This window comes from Passer montanus, unplaced genomic scaffold (genome assembly GCF_014805655.1).
Source record: "Passer montanus isolate IOZ18808 unplaced genomic scaffold, ASM1480565v1 scaffold2, whole genome shotgun sequence".
Lineage (NCBI taxonomy): Eukaryota > Metazoa > Chordata > Aves > Passeriformes > Passeridae > Passer > Passer montanus.
In genome coordinates, this window is record NW_024366591.1 from 4,621,851 (window position 1) to 4,639,994 (window position 18,144).

Genomic DNA, 18,144 nt, shown 5'->3' on the forward strand with positions numbered 1-18,144 from the left:
TCATGGTTTACACAATACAGGACAACAAAAAGGGCCAAAATCTTAATTTTATGTTCTAAACTTCAGGCTGCAAAATATTTTCACGTGCAAGCCTTGTGATGACATGCATGATCAGATGCTGGCTGACATACGTGGGTTGTCACATAGTTGCACTTGGAAATGTGCAAGGTCTAGGTTACAAAAATTTATGAAGAGAGTTTAGATAAAATTTGCCTCTAAGACTTACTGTAACTTTATTTGTACTGTAACATTTTTGTTCTGCACAGGCTTCAATTCATCCTTCACCTGAATACTATGAGTTTTAGTTCTGTACACACTGAGAACCTTACCTTTAACTTCATTTTATCTTCTGAGTTTAAATTATGTTTTTGCTAACTTTCAGAATAGACAGGGTGTACAATTGTGTGTGTCTGCTGTGGACAGACATGGAGAGAGGAGTGTGGGACTGTGTTTACACAGGACCTGAGGTACCAGAAGCAGCTAAGCTGCAGTTTTCTCAGGCAACACAAGATTCCAGGATCAGGGTCAGCTAGGAGATAAGAATATACACTTGTAAAGGAAAATGATGTATACTTCAAAAGAGGAAAAGAAAAAAAAGGTTTGCACATTTTACTTATTTTCTTTTTTAATGTATTATACTAAAGCATATTATTAACATTATTTTAGGCCTTTTTATTTTAATGTAAGGAATATATGAATCGTTGTGCCACTTGCCTGTCTTTTAGGATTCAGATATGTGATTGTGGAGCTCACGTGGCTCTTGCTTAAAGGTGTCATCTCTGGATGTTCAACAAGGGAACTTTGCTTCTAAATATTTACTTTGGCCTTTCTGATACACACATCCTAAGAGAGGGCTTCAAAACACCTGCCTGAAAATATTTTTCCAGTGAAAGCTACAATATAATTTCTGCTATAGTAATCTGCTGTATTTTCTGTGTTTGACTGCCTTATGCCTTCTAGGGATAGGGAAAGCTGTAGCATGCCCCAAAATCAGGAATTTCCTCTGCAAAAATGGAGGATTTAAAAACAACCACTGGAGTTTTTCTATCACTTTTATTAAGGTAGTGGCAAAAATACATACAGACAACATTATTTCCCCATGACATGCCATCTGTGGCCCTACACCTTCTGGTTACAGGGAAGAACTGTATGAACTTATGGCAAATTTTCAGAAGCCTGGACATGTCTTCCCTCTCTGTGCACATGGCTTGGCACTGGGAACTTGCTGCTGTACAAACATCACATCATTTATAGCCCTGACTCTGAGCCACACCTGGACTCTGCTCAGCATAACGCAGCAACAGAGGGACAGAGTTGACACTGAACTTGTAGTCATTCCAGTGTATTGAGAGCACCGTTGGCTAAACTGATTCTGTTGCCTTCCTGCTGTCCCCAGCCATTTGTTCTGATGCACAAACATTTGCTTTGCCCCATGGTGACCTGGCTAAGAGAGGTGTGAAATGACAGATGAGCAGTCGAACTCAAGGGAAAGTGACTGCCTGCTATTTTTAGTGTCTGCACTTGCATATGCTGGTGTAAGTTCAGTAGACCAGCAGCGTAAGAAACCTTTGTGCCATCCATGGCTTAGGGCACGAGCCCAGTCCTGTCATAATTCGTATCATGGACACACAGCAATTGCTTACTTGACTGAGGTTTGGATGTATTCAGAGGTACCAGAACTGGGTACAGGTTGTTGGAGAGAGCTGAAAGGGTCTGGCTGAAAAGAGAGCCCAGTATTACATCCAGGGTTAGATGAAATACAGGAACACACAATCTGTACCCTGTAAGAGATACATGACGTGATGTCATGACATCATGTCACACATGACGTGCTTCACTCAGCTCTCTGTGCTTGGGCTATCCCCAGCACCCTGGGAGGTAAAGAAGATTTTTTTTATGAGGAAACAAAGCAGAATCTATTCTCAGGTAAACTTCTTTTTTAAATGTAGAGATTTATAATAACATGTCTGTGTGGGTCACTTGTCATTTGCTGAAATGGTTAGGCTTTATAAATGCTATCTGCTGTTAAAACTTTCTTAGAAAAAGTTAAACAGATTTTAAATAAGTGAAAACTCATGAGGGGGCACAGGTCAGCTCTCCCTTTGAGCAGCATCTCCACACCTCTGCCATATAGACAAGCTGTGGTGCTGTGTAGGAACTGGGGTAATGCTTCCCATGATATTCTTCATCAGGGCCATCTGGTTTCTTCAGAGTCCTGGAGCTGCAGAGGTGGGGTCCAGCTCTCCAAAATGTGGGGATATGCTTTCTCTTTGCTGGGCAGACACTTCTCTCCTGGACTGAACAACAAAACTTGCATGGATATGGTCCTGTGCAACCTCTCTAAGTGAACCTTCTTTAGTAGGGTGGTTGGACTAGATGGGCTCCAGAGGTCCCTTCCAACCGAGACCATTCTGTGATTGATTTTGAAGTGGGCATCCAGATGAGCTGACTGTGTCTGTGATAGGCACACTGGGATATGCCTTGGACACTCATTGCATTGTGCAGCTTGATGGTTAAAGTGTAACTATAATATTTGTAATAGCCTAAGGCACTAGGTCACTTTATAGACTAAAAACTTGCAAGATGGTATGTTCTAATTAAAATAGATTTTTAGACATTCAGGATTAAACATAACATTTAGTAAAAGTCTCTTAAGGTTATATAAAGAGAGAGAGAAAGAGAGAGGCTAAGCCTTTTTCAGTTTTCTCCTAGAAAGAAAAAAAAAGTGCTTATTGCTGAGCTATACCATGGCCAGGAGTCTAGAAAGGAGATGCTGGTGTAAAAGCAGCCATTGAAATAATTAGGCCACAGCCTAGCATCCTGTCCCGGATCCAGCTGGGCCAGGGAAACCAGTGGGCACTATCACTCTGAAATAATGACCACCAGTGGCATAATCCTCCCTTGGATTTCCTGATGGAGGCTCTTGGATTTCAGTCCAAGTGAGCTGGATCAGCAAGACTGACAGTGGAAAAAGCTTAGGCTTAATTGGGTTCACTTGACAGGAACAGGTCAGAAAACTCTCAGAAAAGAACCTCTCATGGCAGGACTGCAGAGGGGAGATTGATCTGTCCTTGGAAGTGCATTGGAATGCACATCTGGGGCAGAGGGGAGACTGGATGGGGAAGTTTCTTCCATTGATGGGCACAGCCTTTTTTTTCTACACCCAGAGTAACCATTACCATTATCAATGACAGATTTCATAGAACACTGCAGACAAATCTCTCTGTATCACCTCCACCTCTGACTACATGTCTACCTTTATTTGGACAAGCTGGGACAGCACCTTTTTGTGCATGTGTTTGCATACAGACACATATGTGCAAACATCTGGGGGATGCACTGGCAACAAAACCTTAATAAACAAAGCCCACTAAATGTATGGGCTTATAATTATTTATAGGCTTATAAAGTAATTAATGAGCATTAAGATGTATGAGTCTGTATGTGTCTCTATGTTAATAGTTGGTGGGTTAGAAAGAGGAAAGTCAGGAAGACATTAAAACCCTTAAACTTTAGGAAGAACAACATCCTGTAAGCTTGGCCTACAGTAATATTCAGTTGAAAAAAAAATGCTTAAAGAATTAAGACTGGGTATATCTAGAAAGAATGAGACTTTTTCCAGTGGTTGTGAGAGAAAGCAAAATGAAGCAATGCAAGATGACCAGGAAATCTCAGAGAGAGACAAAAACTGTACATAACATTTTCAACCAGTCTTTCTGCCCATATACAACACAATACAATTACTCCGAGCATTAAAAATACATTTTGTTTAAATACCACATATCAGCTGGGAACCCACAAAATCCAGCCCTCCTTCCAGGTTGCTCTTTAGATCCTTATGCCCACCTGGCCTTCTTCCAGGATAGAAGTCACTTCAAGGGAAACAAGGCCTGGCCAGAGCTGTTCTACACCAGCCAGGATATCCCTGCCAGTGGATATCCTCAAGGTGTGCTGTTAGCAGAAACGTGTGAGACTTAACTTCTAACAAGCAAAAAATTCAAAAGGCAGCAAAAAGCTGACACTGAGCACAGATTAGACAGAGGAGAGAATGTGGGCTGTTGTGTCCACAAGTGCAGACACCCACCTGTGCATTTGCACTCATCAGTCCGAGCCAACTCAGCCTCTGTGTGAGTTTCAAAGCACTGTTTATTTTAGAAAATAGAAGGGCTTCAAGGAGAGCTGCTTTGCAGCAATCCTCTGTGCACAGCACATAAACTTTAAATTTAACATTAAATATCAGTTTAAATTATTAAGAATAAATTTAAATTTAAAAATAGACTAATGCAAACAAACAAACTTCAGTCAACACTGAAACAGAGACAGTTTTAGGAAGAATATTACTGTAGCAAATGAAACTCCTTGGACAATTTGAGGCAGTGATCTGGTAATTCCAGTTCAGCACCGAGATGCACAAACTACCCAGCAAGCAAAAATTACCATGTGTAGCAAATGGAGCTTCATGTTCACATTTTTCTTTTTTTTTCTTCCCCTATCACAACAGAAAAAAGCCAACACAGCACAGTAGCTTTTCCCACTAAGCATCTGAGGTGAAAAAATTCACTCAGAAAATAAAAATTAACAAAAGCAGTACAAAGAAGAAAGAAGAATATTGGTCAGCTTGTGACCACCAGTAAGCCAAGATGGGTAAGAAAAGGAATAAAAAAATAGTTCACATCTGGCACCACAAACCTTGCTTGCTTTCTTTGAAACCAGGGAATGAGAAAAAAGTCCATTTTACAGAGAGCATTTCAACAAAAGTTTTCTTTCCCTAGAGCTAGAAAATCCAGCTATTAGGGCACAGAATTTTTGTTTTATATGTATATAAATACATATGTACATATTCATATAAACATAAAAGCAGAGCATCCTCCAATTTCTCCTCATAACTTATTATTATTAAAGCTTGTAACAGAGTTGGCTGAACTCTTCAGAAGTGGGTACTCTCTGCACACGCATGGCATGGGGAGTTTAGGTCTGCTAGAACAGATCACCCAGGCAGGAACATGACATGTTGGGTGATGGAGGCAGATTTGGGTTATCAGCCAGGGAAGGGCAGGGAACAATGACTGGAAATGGCTTCTCTTGCTCCAGTGTGGCACTCTGGGCTGCCAGGATGGCTCTCAGTGAGCAGACAGGGTGATGGTGTGGGAGGACAGCTGCATCGACTCACTTGGCCCCTGGGCAGCCCAGCCATTGACTGTCTTCTGCACCAGTCACTGAAGGGGGACTGCCCTTGAGAAGGCAGTCACAGTCTGCCCCCTGTATACTAGTTGCCTTTGGATTATTTTCCTTACTGTCCTCAAAGCCACTCACATCTTTCCCTGCCTTTGTTCAGTTCTCCCAGCCCCCTCACCTAATCCTCTCAGGCCTGCTTGCTAGCCAGGACCAAACACCTTTCTCCTGCCGATACACAAGCTCCTACTGACACTGCTTTACATGAATGCCTCCCCACAGTCTCATAAGACCCATTCTTTTCCTCATAAAACTGAGCATCTCAGAGGTTTTTTGCTCTCTGAGACTTTTGAGCAAGTCAGTGCTGGTGGCACACTCTCCTTGAGAGGTGCTAGCTTCCTTCGAGAGAAGGCAGGCGCAAAGTGCAAAAGACTCCTCAAGAACAGAAGGTATTTCCACCACCAACAGCTCTCTCTACCTCATGTTGTTAAGCACTTGTTTCAAATAAGCGATTACTCATGTGTCTCTGCAGCCTTCACTTTTCCTGTGGTGAATGGAGATCAGTAGATGTCTGCTGGTGTCAAGTCACTTCATCATAACACATGCTGGAACAGCATTCTAACCCAACTGTGTTCTTCATAGCAAAAAGTGCTTGTCTTGAGAAACAAAATGAAAATTGTTCCCATGGAACATCTTACAGACTCAAAAATAGTTTTCCTAGGGTGGAAAGGATGGAGCTTGCCTATTTTATTTGGCTTTATCTCAGTAAAGAAACAGAGCTATTGGCAAAACTGGCACATCTTTGTGAAGTTGTTAAACTCAGGACTCTGGATGGAATGTAAAAGAAAAGATTTAGCAAATGAGAACTTTGCCTTACATGGGCTTCTGCTAGTTCTGGCAATTTCATGTGCAGGTTGTCCAAAAAAGTTCTGCTAGCCAAGTAAAGATGAAATTTCTCAAATAATAAAAAAACAAAAACCTGTGGGTTTTCAAAGAGGCCTTTTTGAGGTACTGCTACAATCTGGTAGAGGTAAGTCTTTTCATGCCTCGCCTCTGAGCCAGATTGGAAGACAATACAGGCTCCAGCTTTGGTGCCTGAGGTGCACGGTTTAAAGCGAAGTAAGTGGCTGCCATTGCACCCTGTAAAACAGAGAAAGAGAAAACTCTGAGCTGAAATTAATTTCTTTGATGCTTTTCTCTTCCCCTATTCAGCATCCTAAAAAACTGTCACACATGCACAATTATCATGAAATGATACTAGTTAGGCTGGTAGACAGCTAGAGTTATCTCAGATTCAAAATGGTGAAGAGCAGTATGTGCTGTCAGGTTATTACAATGCAGCCTAAAGTTAAAAATACTGAGCAGGTTACACAGTCAAAAATACAGCTAATACAGTGCCATATTAAATTTAGCCTCTGTGCCAAATAATCTTCCCAAATCCTCTATCACTTTTCAAACTCTTTACACAAATGACAGCTCATTCTGCAAGCAAGGATGAGGGAAGGGTGTAGGAGGTACCTTAACCAGGTGAACATCCTGTCTGCTGAGTTGGTTTTGAGACAGGTACTCCCTGTTCACTATCCATGGATGTCTCAGGACTTGGACTGCTGTGAGGCGCTGATGAGGGTCTACATGAAGCATCTTAGACACAATGTCCTGGGTTGAAAAGGAAGAAAACAGTACAAGGGAGAAAGTAATTAATGGTTGTGCAGGTTTTACTAAGATCTTTCTGTTGGCAGTGTCATCATTAGCATGTCCAATGGAGAGAGTGATGCACTTTAGACAGGCTTTATGTTCTTTAATTGTCAGGTCTTCAAAATTTTCAAGTGCAATGTTCAACTCTCAGCTAATAATGCAGTCAAAACATAATGTGGAGGGCATTAATCTTACTGAATAACTGTTTATTACTGGTGACCTTGTAGGAGTGATAAACACCTACGGAGAGGATGCCATCTGGAGGCGTCTCCTTACAGACCTCAAGGCATGCTTACAAGAGAAACTTAGAAGAGAAACTCAACACTCAGGTAACTGAAGTTCAATTAGGTTAGTTCTACAACATCTAAACATTTTCATTTCAAAACTGGACAGCTGATAAAAATTTTACTGTGAGGCTCATAGGTGTTGGTAGCAAGATTAATATGTTTCTAGGATTGCTTGCAGTTTTGTGGTGGAAAGTATCAATGTTCTTCCATTGGATACTAACAGTTCCTAAAAATGAAATCTCTTGCAAGAATCTTTAAAGCCTGTCAAAGCTTCTGATTAATGCTGGGCAACTAGAAGCTTGCAACTTTCCTGCCCATTTACCTGTCTCACAGACTAGGGCACAGCTTCATCCATAAAGATCTCAGCACCAGATGAGTTTTTCTCTCAGGGTTTTCCTTGCTTTGTGATAGATGAGTAGCCTAAACTGTGATCTGTACAGGAATTAAAACACGAAAACTGCCTGCAGGAGCAGGCAGTTAGAAGTTAACTAGCTTCTCCTAGTTAACTGAGAAGCAAAAAGGTGATTCATGCATAGACTATACATCTGTGGCATTGACAAACCTACATTTCTTTTAGAAGTGCAGTTGCATAAAAAAAAAAGAGTTCTGTGGTATTTAAATCTTGAGAGAAAATCTGAGAAAGGGTTCACTGACCTTTGCAGTATCAGATACTGAATCCCAGTTTCCTCCTGTAAGAGCATATTTGCCACTGCCAATCCTGGCCAGAATCTCCTCTGGGGTGTCATCTGGTCCATTTGCAAAAGGAGTGAAGCTATGAAAAAAAAAAAAAAAAGGGGGGAGAGAGAAAAAAACCTATGTAATTTGCAAGTACATGATTTCTAGATTCTGGTATTAACTGCCAATGATTACAACAGGAATTTAGTTCCAGAATGTACCACTGATACTGCTGCTTCTATTTCACTCAAACTATAGAGGCTGGTGGTTCCTCATTGATCCATAGAGAAAAAAGACAGATTCCTTAATTGTTTTTTAATTTTTATTTCTGTTATAATTTTTTTAGGAATGAAATACTCTTCATAAAAATAGTCAGGTGTTTACCTCTTGATTTAACTCTGCTTTATTGCCAACACCTTTATTGCCAATACTATAGTACCTTGGTAACAGCAAGAAAGGACAAAAAATATAAAGCAGAAGAAAATCTGAAATGGAAAAAAGGAAAAAAAAAAAGCTTTCTAATCTATTTTGCAATGCTTTGTTAACTATAATGTGCAAGTCAATTGGGCAAAAGAAATTACCTGCAACAGGTTATTTTCTTGTCCAGCCATTCAGAAATTACTTGGAACAAGCACCCAGCTTGTGACAAAATCAGTGTCACATGCAGAGGGTGTACTTTTTGTCTTCAGAAAGTGACAAGAAGTAAGGTTCCTGCAGCTGACAAATATCTGCCAGGCCAAATTTCACTCTGCAATCTTGAACAGCTGTGTAGGTTTAGAAGGAGTAGGTATTTTTGATTTTTATATTTTTCATTCAATGTGTCTTTTCTTCAAACTTGCCAGAGCAGATTTTAGATTGTTAAACAGTTGGTTTGGCCACAGCTTCCTATCCCACCTGGCTTCTGGTAGCAAATTCAATTCCTCATGCAGTATTTTCTCATTTTCAAAAACATTTCAGTCTTCACAGCAGTTCAGCCCAAAGAAACATGTGATAATATTCCAATCTATAGCTATCAGGAGGGATGCAGCAAGAGTTAAGGACTGGCAAAAACTCTGAGGTCTATCAGTAGCTCCATTAACATCATCCCTGGCTGTCTGAGCCCTCTCTGCTCATAGTGATTATAGGAGGAGAAAAAAGTCCTGGACATAAATACTTGTCAGCTCCTACTAATCTCCTCTAGTCAGGAAGAACAAGACCATTCATAAATACAGTGGTGGCACCTAAAAAAGCATTTCTCAACTGATTGTGTTATTATTATTTTCTCTGGTGTGCAGAAAAAGAGATGCAAGTTACTGGCACTGTCAGTAAATGGAATATCCACTAAGTTGTGCATTTGTATTTCTGATTCAAATATATTTGGAATTTTTTTTCTTCATATTCAATAAAGAAGCATTTTGAATATAATCAACCAAACAAGTGTAACTGTGGGTAATGTGTTAATTTTATTTTACTGATTCCAGCTGTGTAGCAGCCATGGGCATCAGCCAAATAGAAATAGGTTCTTGGAGATACAGCAGACTGGGAGACTTCCCTACAAAGTCTTGATGTATTTCAGTTGACCTTGAACACATGTGTAGTCAAGAATAAAACAGATGAGACAGAGACCCCTGGCACCTTTTCTACAGTCCACAAACAACAGAATAACAGAAAGTCAGAGCCCAAATCTTTGTTTTCTGTATAAAACCTAGGAATTAATCCAATCTGCTTGTCACAGCTGAATGATTATGAAGCAGATTCAATAGTCTAGAGAGGTCACTGAAAAGCTGCAAGCTGTGCTTAGGTGTGATAAATGTGCACATACCATAGTCTGAGAAATGAAATTCAAAGCCTGGTAACTCTAGATTGGGTTTACACACTTTGTTTCCCAATCATCCCGGCACATCCTATTCCTATCCTTCACTGCTTATTTCAGTCTGTGTTGTTCCCTGCATCTTCCTATGTTAATATTTAATTTTAGCCAACACATTGATAGGGGCATTTTTGCCAAGTACCTCTCAAAAATTTCTGCTGCCTGTTGCTATTCTTGCTAATCTCTTAGCTTACTTTCTGAATCCTATTTTTCAAACAGCATCTGAAAACTATGGGTGGGGGTTAACTTTTAAAGGTGCTCATACACTTCAATAACAATAACGAAGAATAATGAAGCTGAAGAGAATACATGTATCAACATAATGAATTAACATTCTTCCATGGACAAGGTGAACATGATGAGGCTCTTCATAGTCCTATGCACCTCTCCTAATGGAAAACTTTCCCACTGCTTAAGTTATGAGTGAACCCTTCAGGAGTCTAGGTCTCAATGCATAAAGGCACTTTCTGTTAAAAACCTAAACAATTTGTCAAGTGTCAAAGATATTTATGCATTCTAGAAAAAAAAAAATCTAATTTTATGTGTTGACATCTATTTTCTTGCATTATATCACTGAACACACCTCTCAAGGAGGCCAGAATCCCTATCTGTGACTCCTGTCAGGCTTAATCAGTGTCGAGCCCACTGGAGACTGCTGCTGTAGGAAAGCCTCATCACTCACCCTGCCAACATGGTGTACAGCAGGATCCCCAAGCTCCAAATGTCACAGGCTGCATCATAACCTTGGCGTTTAAGGACCTGTGGGAAGAAAAGAGAGAGATGAAAACAGGTCAATCTGCATTCCTGAATTTTTAGCTTTCGATCTACAAAATGTACTGATTAGTGGTTGTGTCTGCTGACATTCCCAGGGCTTTGCTGCATATCTGCCTTGAACAGGTGGCTGCCTTGGGATCAAAATGTTCAGTAGTGCTATGGAGCAAAGGAAAGTGCAGGCTGAAATGAGCTGGTTAAACTCAGCACATCTTTCCCCTTCACAGTGTGAGAGATGAGTGCAGTTTGTTGGAGCTGAGGAGTCTGGGAGCTCCTCTGGCCATCCAACACGCAGCAAAGCAGAACAATATTTCGCTGTTTCATTAAAATGTTTCATTAAAAAAACCTCATTAATAATTTGATACTCCTAACATATAAGTTACAAACAACCCTGTGGATGCATCATAGGGCTAAATGACAGTGGTAAGTATTCCAACTGAGCTCAGTTTGGATTTGATACAGCAAATGGATGCACACTGAAGCATATCTAATGTCAGACTAATGAAGATGCATGCTAAAAGTCTTCTCTTACTTTGGTATAAAGAAAAGTGGGCACATTTAGACTGGAGTTAAAAGCAGGCTAAAACTTGACCCCCTTTTCCCAAGGGCAAACAAGACCCATGGTAGTCAGCAGACATCTGACCAGTAGGTTCAATATTGATACAGGATGTCAAGGTGTAGCAGTAAGGGTAAAGTCCAGATTTTATTTGTGCTAGTGCACACTAGAAGAAATGCCTATTGGGTTGGTGCAGGTCCAAATGAAAGTGAAGTCACCAACTAATCTCAGGGACCACCTCCACATCTTCCCACAAAAGCAAATTACCCTCTGTTTAATCAGTTCTGATACACAAGGAGTTTTGTCCTCTTTAGATGGACCAGTAGATACATCTTTTTGCAAAGCACGTGAAAAAGGAATGTACAAATTCAGCAAGTCTTTCTCTGACCTGCAGCCTTATTACCCAGGAGTGATTTAAGCATCTGAAGTGTGTCACAGAAAAGACTAAATTCTGCTAAGGAAAAGCAGTTTGAGAAAATGTTGCCTTGACAGATTTTATAAATGATGAGTGGCAAAGCAACCATCCACCAGGTATGCTGCTGAATGAACATTTGCTACCTGGAAAAAAAACCCAACAAGCCAAAAAAACTCCCACAGCAACAAAACCAAAGAAAAAGCCGCAGTTCCTCCTATTGACAAAGCTGGTAAAATCGTGCCTCTGCCTCTCTCTTCTGCATATAAGATGCAGGCTTTTTGGCTAATTTATTTATTTCTATTTCTTTAGTTCCTGCATTCATTCCCTCTCCATTAATGTTAGTTTTTATGGGAAAAACTTCTTTGGTATTTGACAAACTCAGTTGCTTCTTGCTTCACCTGTGAGACTGAATACCCAACATTTATCTTTTGCTGTGGTTGTTCTCGTTGTGTTTTGAACAGTTACAATTTCACTTCTCTGTTTTCCTTCAATAACCAAAGTCAGTCAAGTCCAAGGTAAGTGACAGAAAAACGGGGCAGTGATGCTACTTAGTGGAGAGGGTTAATAAGCAAGTGGTTACACAACCACAAAATGATTAGGTCACTTCCAGAACTTAGTGGGATCTGAAACAGGGGCAGAAACTGGTTCTTAGTGCCACACCATAGCAGGACATCGTGGGGATAATGTGTATCCTGGAGATAATGATACCCTGGGTTCATCCAGTTCTGAGAATGGCTCACATATTAGTTCAACGCTTTTTATTTCTGTAGGCTTTGACTTACTGGGTTAACAGTGTTTCAAATAGAGGTTTTTCTCAGTTGTAACAAGCAGGAATTCAAATGGGTACAAAAGCAAATAAAAAACCTCATAATTTCAAATCACAAAGCAGTAATTCTTCACAAATTCTGTAGCAAACCTTCACAATAAAATATTTTTACTTTATCCAGAAGCACCCTACTACATCAGTAGTACAACGACCTGGCTCTTTCCTCCTCCCATGCAGCACAACTCGCACTAGGTGGCAGCGTGCCTCTTTCAGATAGCCTTCATCTTTGCTCTTGCTATCATCTAAACCCCAAATTAACTCTTTCTAAAATAAAGACGATCCAAGTGGGCAAACATGTCCTCCTTCTTCGGTCACCACCCTCTTTGTCACCAGCTCAGCTGATTTTCTGCCTTCTTAATTAGTTTCACGAGCACGTGGCAGATGTTGCAGTCGGACTCGGGGAACCTGAAAATCAAATCTAGGCTGGAGGGCAGCATTATATTATATCAGGTAAAATGTAAAAGCACTTAAGGCTTTATGTAAGCTCTTTGCCAGTTCTGGTAATGTTTCAATTAATCTTCAATGTCTCCTGCATTAGCAGGACCTGTCTTACTCATCATGAATGTCCAGGAGTGTGATGTCTGCTTTCAGTTCAAATCAGAAGAGTCTAATAATAAAAAGAGAAGAGCCCATAATGAAAAATAGCTACACCTATTTTAAGCATCTTGTACCTTGGAGGAAATCTGAGTGCTTCAAATCTTGCAAACATGATTTTTTTTTTTGTGGTTTAGAAATTGAATGGCTCTGGTGCCTCACAACTTTTTCAATCTGCTTTGATAATTTTAAACAGCTCATTCCCATTTCTAAAATGGAAGCCTAACTAAACCTCAATAAAAACCCCAAACCAATCTATCTTGGCAATCAAAGGGGTTTTTTTGCTGAAGAAAATCTGTTTTGAATTTATACTGCCCTGGCAATGGTTTCTGTAGAACAAATTCTGATGCTGGAAGGTTATGATTCCTGTAACTTTTGGTATCATGAAAGGATCCTGTATAGAAAGATTTTTTTTCTTCCCAGTCACAGATGAACAGTGCATGGGAGAAAGAGAAAACTTAGGGAGAAAAAAGACTGCTAGATGATACCAACTGAGAGACACTGGTATTTGAAAGTAGAGAACAGATGAAGTATTGAAAGACAGTAGTTTTTTGTTTTTCTTATAAGGACCAAAATGAGCAAAGTAAGACACACATTTGAAGCAGCGTATTGCAAGTACTAAAATTTTTGATTTTCATCCCTCCAAGAAATGGGTAGTTACCCAAAAAATTAACTTCTTGCTCCTTCATTGTGAGGAAGCAGATATTAACATCTCATGAGTCAAATACAGCAAAGAGCCCAAGCCATGAAACAGCTGTCTGACCTAAGCCCACCCCTGTGCTTGGGACAAGCTGTTTAGTTTTCTTCCACTTTCCTGTCTGTAAAAATGAGAAAACATTTCCTACATCCCCCAGAGGAGGGGTGAATTGGTACTAGGAAAGCCTAAGAGGAGAGATGTTTCTTTAGCTCAGTGAAGTCAACAATAAAGGTCTCATTGCTTTCAGCATAGTAAGAATTTTGCGCAAGGATTTTTTTCAGTTTTATCACAGACTTCTGGAATAGTTAAGGTTGGAAGGATCATATAGTTCAACCTCTCTGCTTAAGCAGGGTCCCCTAGAACACTCAGGATTGTGTCCAGATAGCTTTTGGATATCTCCATAGTAGGAGACTCCACAACGTCTCGGGGTGACCTGACACCAAGATTTACCTCTTAAACCATAATCCTGTTATGATGCAGTGCACTAGAGGGAAAGCAGACTCATCAGAAGCAGCTAGAGAAAAAAGATATTGATCCCAGTAATGAGCCAAGCATTGTGTGCACCCGTCCAAGACAGACACCAGCTTCTGCCAGGAGAAAAACAACTGTTGTGACAGGACCAGGAATAGGAAAGTTATGGTAATAGAGGCTGTGCAAATTCCAGTAGCCTGTTTCTCCCTTGCACTTCTTGTAAAGGCAGCAAGTGAGGAAGGACTGCTTCCTAGGACACACTTACTACTGCAGGCTTTGAAATGTGATCCTACCTCAGGAGCGACAAAGTTGGCTGTGTAGCAGGGAGTCATGAGCAGCCCATTCTCTGCTCTGAGTTGCTTGGCAAAACCAAAGTCACAGATCCTGATAGAGTCTGGGTTTCCTGACTCATCCATGTAGAGAATATTACTTGGCTTGAGATCTCGGTGCACAACCTTAAGAAAGAACAGTGAGAAACAAGTGAGAAGAGAACATCAGGGAGCACTGGAGCTTGGCTGCCATTTCTGGTGTGCTGGTTGAGGTAGGTCAAGAGCTCATGCTGAAAATATTTCAGTTTTAGAAAAAAAGTTACTTAAAAGCCTTGGACAAATGAAGGGGAAAAAAAAGTCTATTAGAATGAGAGACAAAATGTTTGACAGCCTCTGTGGGTGTATTGAGACAGATCTGCTGCTCTAAGAGGAGACAACTTCCTGAGGGTGGTCAAAGTGGGCTGTTGTATAAACACCTTGGTGGCAGAATCTCCTGGAGCTTGATGGCCCTGAATATTTGGCTGAAAGGTGAAGAATAAATCACATCTTGGGAGGAAAGTGTGTAAGGGTCTTCTTGTGATTGTCCATGTGAGTGGCTCACACCTGAAAGGAGGGATTAATTTCTTTCTTAATTTCAAATTGTATTCACACAATTCATGTGACTAGGTGTTTTACCAGACATGCTGAATTTCAGTGGCAGGAAAACAGCCTTTATTTGTTATAGCAAGACTGAAAAATTACCATGAAAGCATAGAAGCCAAAGCACAAAATTCACTTTGTTTTAACCATGAAACAGGAAAAGCAGTAAATATTTGACTAGTTATTGAAACTGCTTATCCCTGAAATGCAGAAAAGCACAGATTTTCAAACTGTTACATATAAAGAGCTTAGACTTTAAAAGTCAGATTTTAACAGCATGTCAGAAGTCTTTCCCATCAGCTGCTCAAACTCTCACTTAATTTGGAGAGCTGAACATTTGATTTTCTGTCTGCTGATTCAGCTACCCTATCTGAAGTGTTGCTAAAAGTTCAGATCTTGCAATAATGATCGTGATAGAAAATCAACAACTAATATCTCAAGAAAGTACATGAACTTGAAAATCACTGTAGTGTGGGAAAGAAAATACTACTTTGACAAGTTTCAGTTCAGTGGAAAATGGATAAAAAGCCAATAACCCTATTTCACAAGCCAAATGTAACTATAAATATAGTAGGTATAGAGGTAGGTTTGGGGAGGGGGGAAACATATTTACATTTCAGAGAAGCAAAATCACAACTATTTGCGATTTCAAGAAGTTGAATTTTAAGAAGGTTGATGCAGCTAAGCCACAAAAGCAAAGCTTACACCCTGAGAGTGTAGGTAGTCCACCGTCCTAGTGATGGTGCACAGCACAGCACTGGCCTCCCGCTCTGAGAAACACTTCTGCCGAAGGATGCGATCCAGCAGCTCGCCTCCCCTCATCAGCTCCATCACCAGGTACACGAACTTCCCATCATCATAGACCTGGAACAGTAACACAATAAATACATGTCTTGGACCCATCAACTTGGTAAAGGTTGGTCCCTTAATCACAGTGTTGGCTTGCTTGTGTGTGAAGTTGCAAGAAGAAAATATCAGCAAATGTGTGGGAAATGGGCTCTTTACACTCAACTAGTAAAAAGAAAACTTTATAAAATTACTTAAATCATCACTTTTTTTCCTAGTGTCTGTAGCAGCTTGCTGATTTGTCCACACTGAAATGTAGCTTTCCTGGTTTTCTATCATATCAACAGAGCAGGCTCAGCTGTTAAAAACAGCACCACTCCACATAGCTTCAAATGTCTGCTGGCTCCCACCCAAGCATTCTTCTCAGTAGTGTTCTCTCTTTCCACTTCCACAGGGTAACATTTGCCATTTCAAATATCAATATTTCCCTTTGACTCATGATCAGCTAAAGAGCTGTATTATACTGTTGGCCAACACTTGGATCTAATGATATTATATAGTTTATATTTGCAATTCTGGTGAATATATTGCTGATATCAGCTCCAAGACATATTTACATTCAATGTCAATGGCAGTTGGTAAAAGACATTTTATCATTTAAATTGGAGGACAACCATTTTCATGTCACCATCCTTTATCTGGACTGCAACAACAGGCAGTGTTATAATCATCAGTGCTAAATGTTTTTGGAAAGGAATATAAAAACTTATTTTGCACAGATTTTTTTAGATAGACTTTAACACTTAGGAATTAGGTGAAACTCTCCTGAGGACATGTGATTAGGAGATTCTTGTATACTTCTCTAAGGTCTAAACCATAATGTACTGACCACTGACACAAGCAGGATTTTGTTCTGTAAACTTTGAATTTAACATGGTGTGGACAATCTTAGGTGAGATTTCAGGCAGCTAAAGTAAAACACCTCTGACTAAAGGCCATTACTTCATTTAAGCATAGTGAAGGTTTATATTTTCATATGAAATGATGAAGAAAAATGTAGCTATGATATTTTATGAAAAATCCCTTCCTAGGATTTTTCCCCTCCTGAGAGCTGAGGGCCTCAGGAAAGAAATGTAAACAATAACTATCTGCTGCTGTGGAATGCAACAGGTGCATCTTCCATTAGTCCCTGTAGATTGTTTTCAACTGATAACCAATCACAGCCACCTGTGCCAAGGCTGTGAGCAGTCACAGGATTTTGTTATGCATTCTATCGATCTGTTCTTGTTCTTTGTAGCCTTCTGATCATTCTTCTCTCTCTGTTCTTTTAGTATAGTTTTAATGTAGTATTTTAGTATATTATATAACATAATAAATCAGCCTTCTGAGAAAAATGGAGTCTAGCCTCGTGTCCCCACACTTGGAGCATTCACCGCAACAGAAAAATACCTTAAAGGCTGCTGGAGTAGAAGGTCAATAACCTCTGGCATTAAAACATTACTGGGGAAGTCCTAGTGACTCTCCTCCTCCCAGCAAAGCAGATAGCACAGGCTACACAGGAACGGTTGCTGCACAAGAAAGATCATCCCCCAGCCCAGCAGCACCGCTGTGTGTATTCAGCAGTGCCCCCAAACACCCACCTAGGGAGATCCCTTTTTAAATAGTGATGCAAACCCAAACCCATATTTTCATTCTCCAGCACTGTGCCCCTTTGGCTTTATTTATGGTTTGTTAGACAGTAACTGGAGAATATGTAACCTGACCAGTCTTTTCAAACACTATCCAGTAATTTTTTAAGTCATGTTTTTCTCCTTGATTTCAGTGGGTCTGCTTTTAGCTAAGACCTTCAACTGAAGAATTTTCCAGACATGGACTAATAAGTGAGCCTGACTAGAATGTGAAAATCATTTAATGCTGAAGTGCTCAAAGACTACTCACATCTTTAAGAGTAATGATGTTTGGATGCTGTCCATATCGCAAGAGTATCTCAATTTCTTCAGAAGGGTCTCTCTTGCTCTTATCAATTATCTGGAATGAATGAAGGACAGTGTAGCCAAATACCAGTTAGCAGCACTAAGCACAAAGCAACCAGTTCCTACAGTTTAAACAAAAATTACTGTTCAAAATTCTCCTATTAATCATTATTCTACAAGAGGACAGCTCCAACCATGTGCAAATGACATCGTCAGTCAGCCATTCCTACTGCCTGTCAAAGCCAGATGGAGCAATAATTAGTTTAGATTCTGGAGGTGTAGGCCCTCTTTTTGATGCCTACAGTTCCGTTTACCCATAAATAATGGCAGTTACAAGAAGTGTCATTTAGAAATTGAACAACATTGAAAGTTTTAAAATAATCATAGCTTTAAAATTACCTCTTTGACATAAAAAATTATAGAACCGTAATATTGACATATGCTTGTATATATACTGGTAAATTAATAG

At 40.1% G+C, this 18,144-nt stretch overlaps 1 protein-coding gene across 2 annotated transcripts in view; it reads right to left on the reverse strand.

The window, feature by feature from the left end:
* Positions 1-599: 599 nt before the first annotated feature.
* RPS6KA2 (ribosomal protein S6 kinase A2) overlaps positions 600-18,144 on the reverse strand; it is a 162,824-nt gene continuing 145,279 nt past the window's right edge. For both annotated transcript variants that reach the window (XM_039707208.1, XM_039707207.1), the window contains 7 exons: positions 17,641-17,730; positions 15,622-15,780; positions 14,302-14,463; positions 10,361-10,437; positions 7,809-7,926; positions 6,691-6,828; positions 600-6,312 (listed from right to left, as the gene is read on the reverse strand). In XM_039707208.1, coding sequence (XP_039563142.1) covers positions 6,187-6,312; positions 6,691-6,828; positions 7,809-7,926; positions 10,361-10,437; positions 14,302-14,463; positions 15,622-15,780; positions 17,641-17,730 — 870 coding nt within the window. In that variant the 3' untranslated portion in view covers positions 600-6,186. The remainder of the gene's footprint in view (positions 6,313-6,690; positions 6,829-7,808; positions 7,927-10,360; positions 10,438-14,301; positions 14,464-15,621; positions 15,781-17,640; positions 17,731-18,144) is intronic.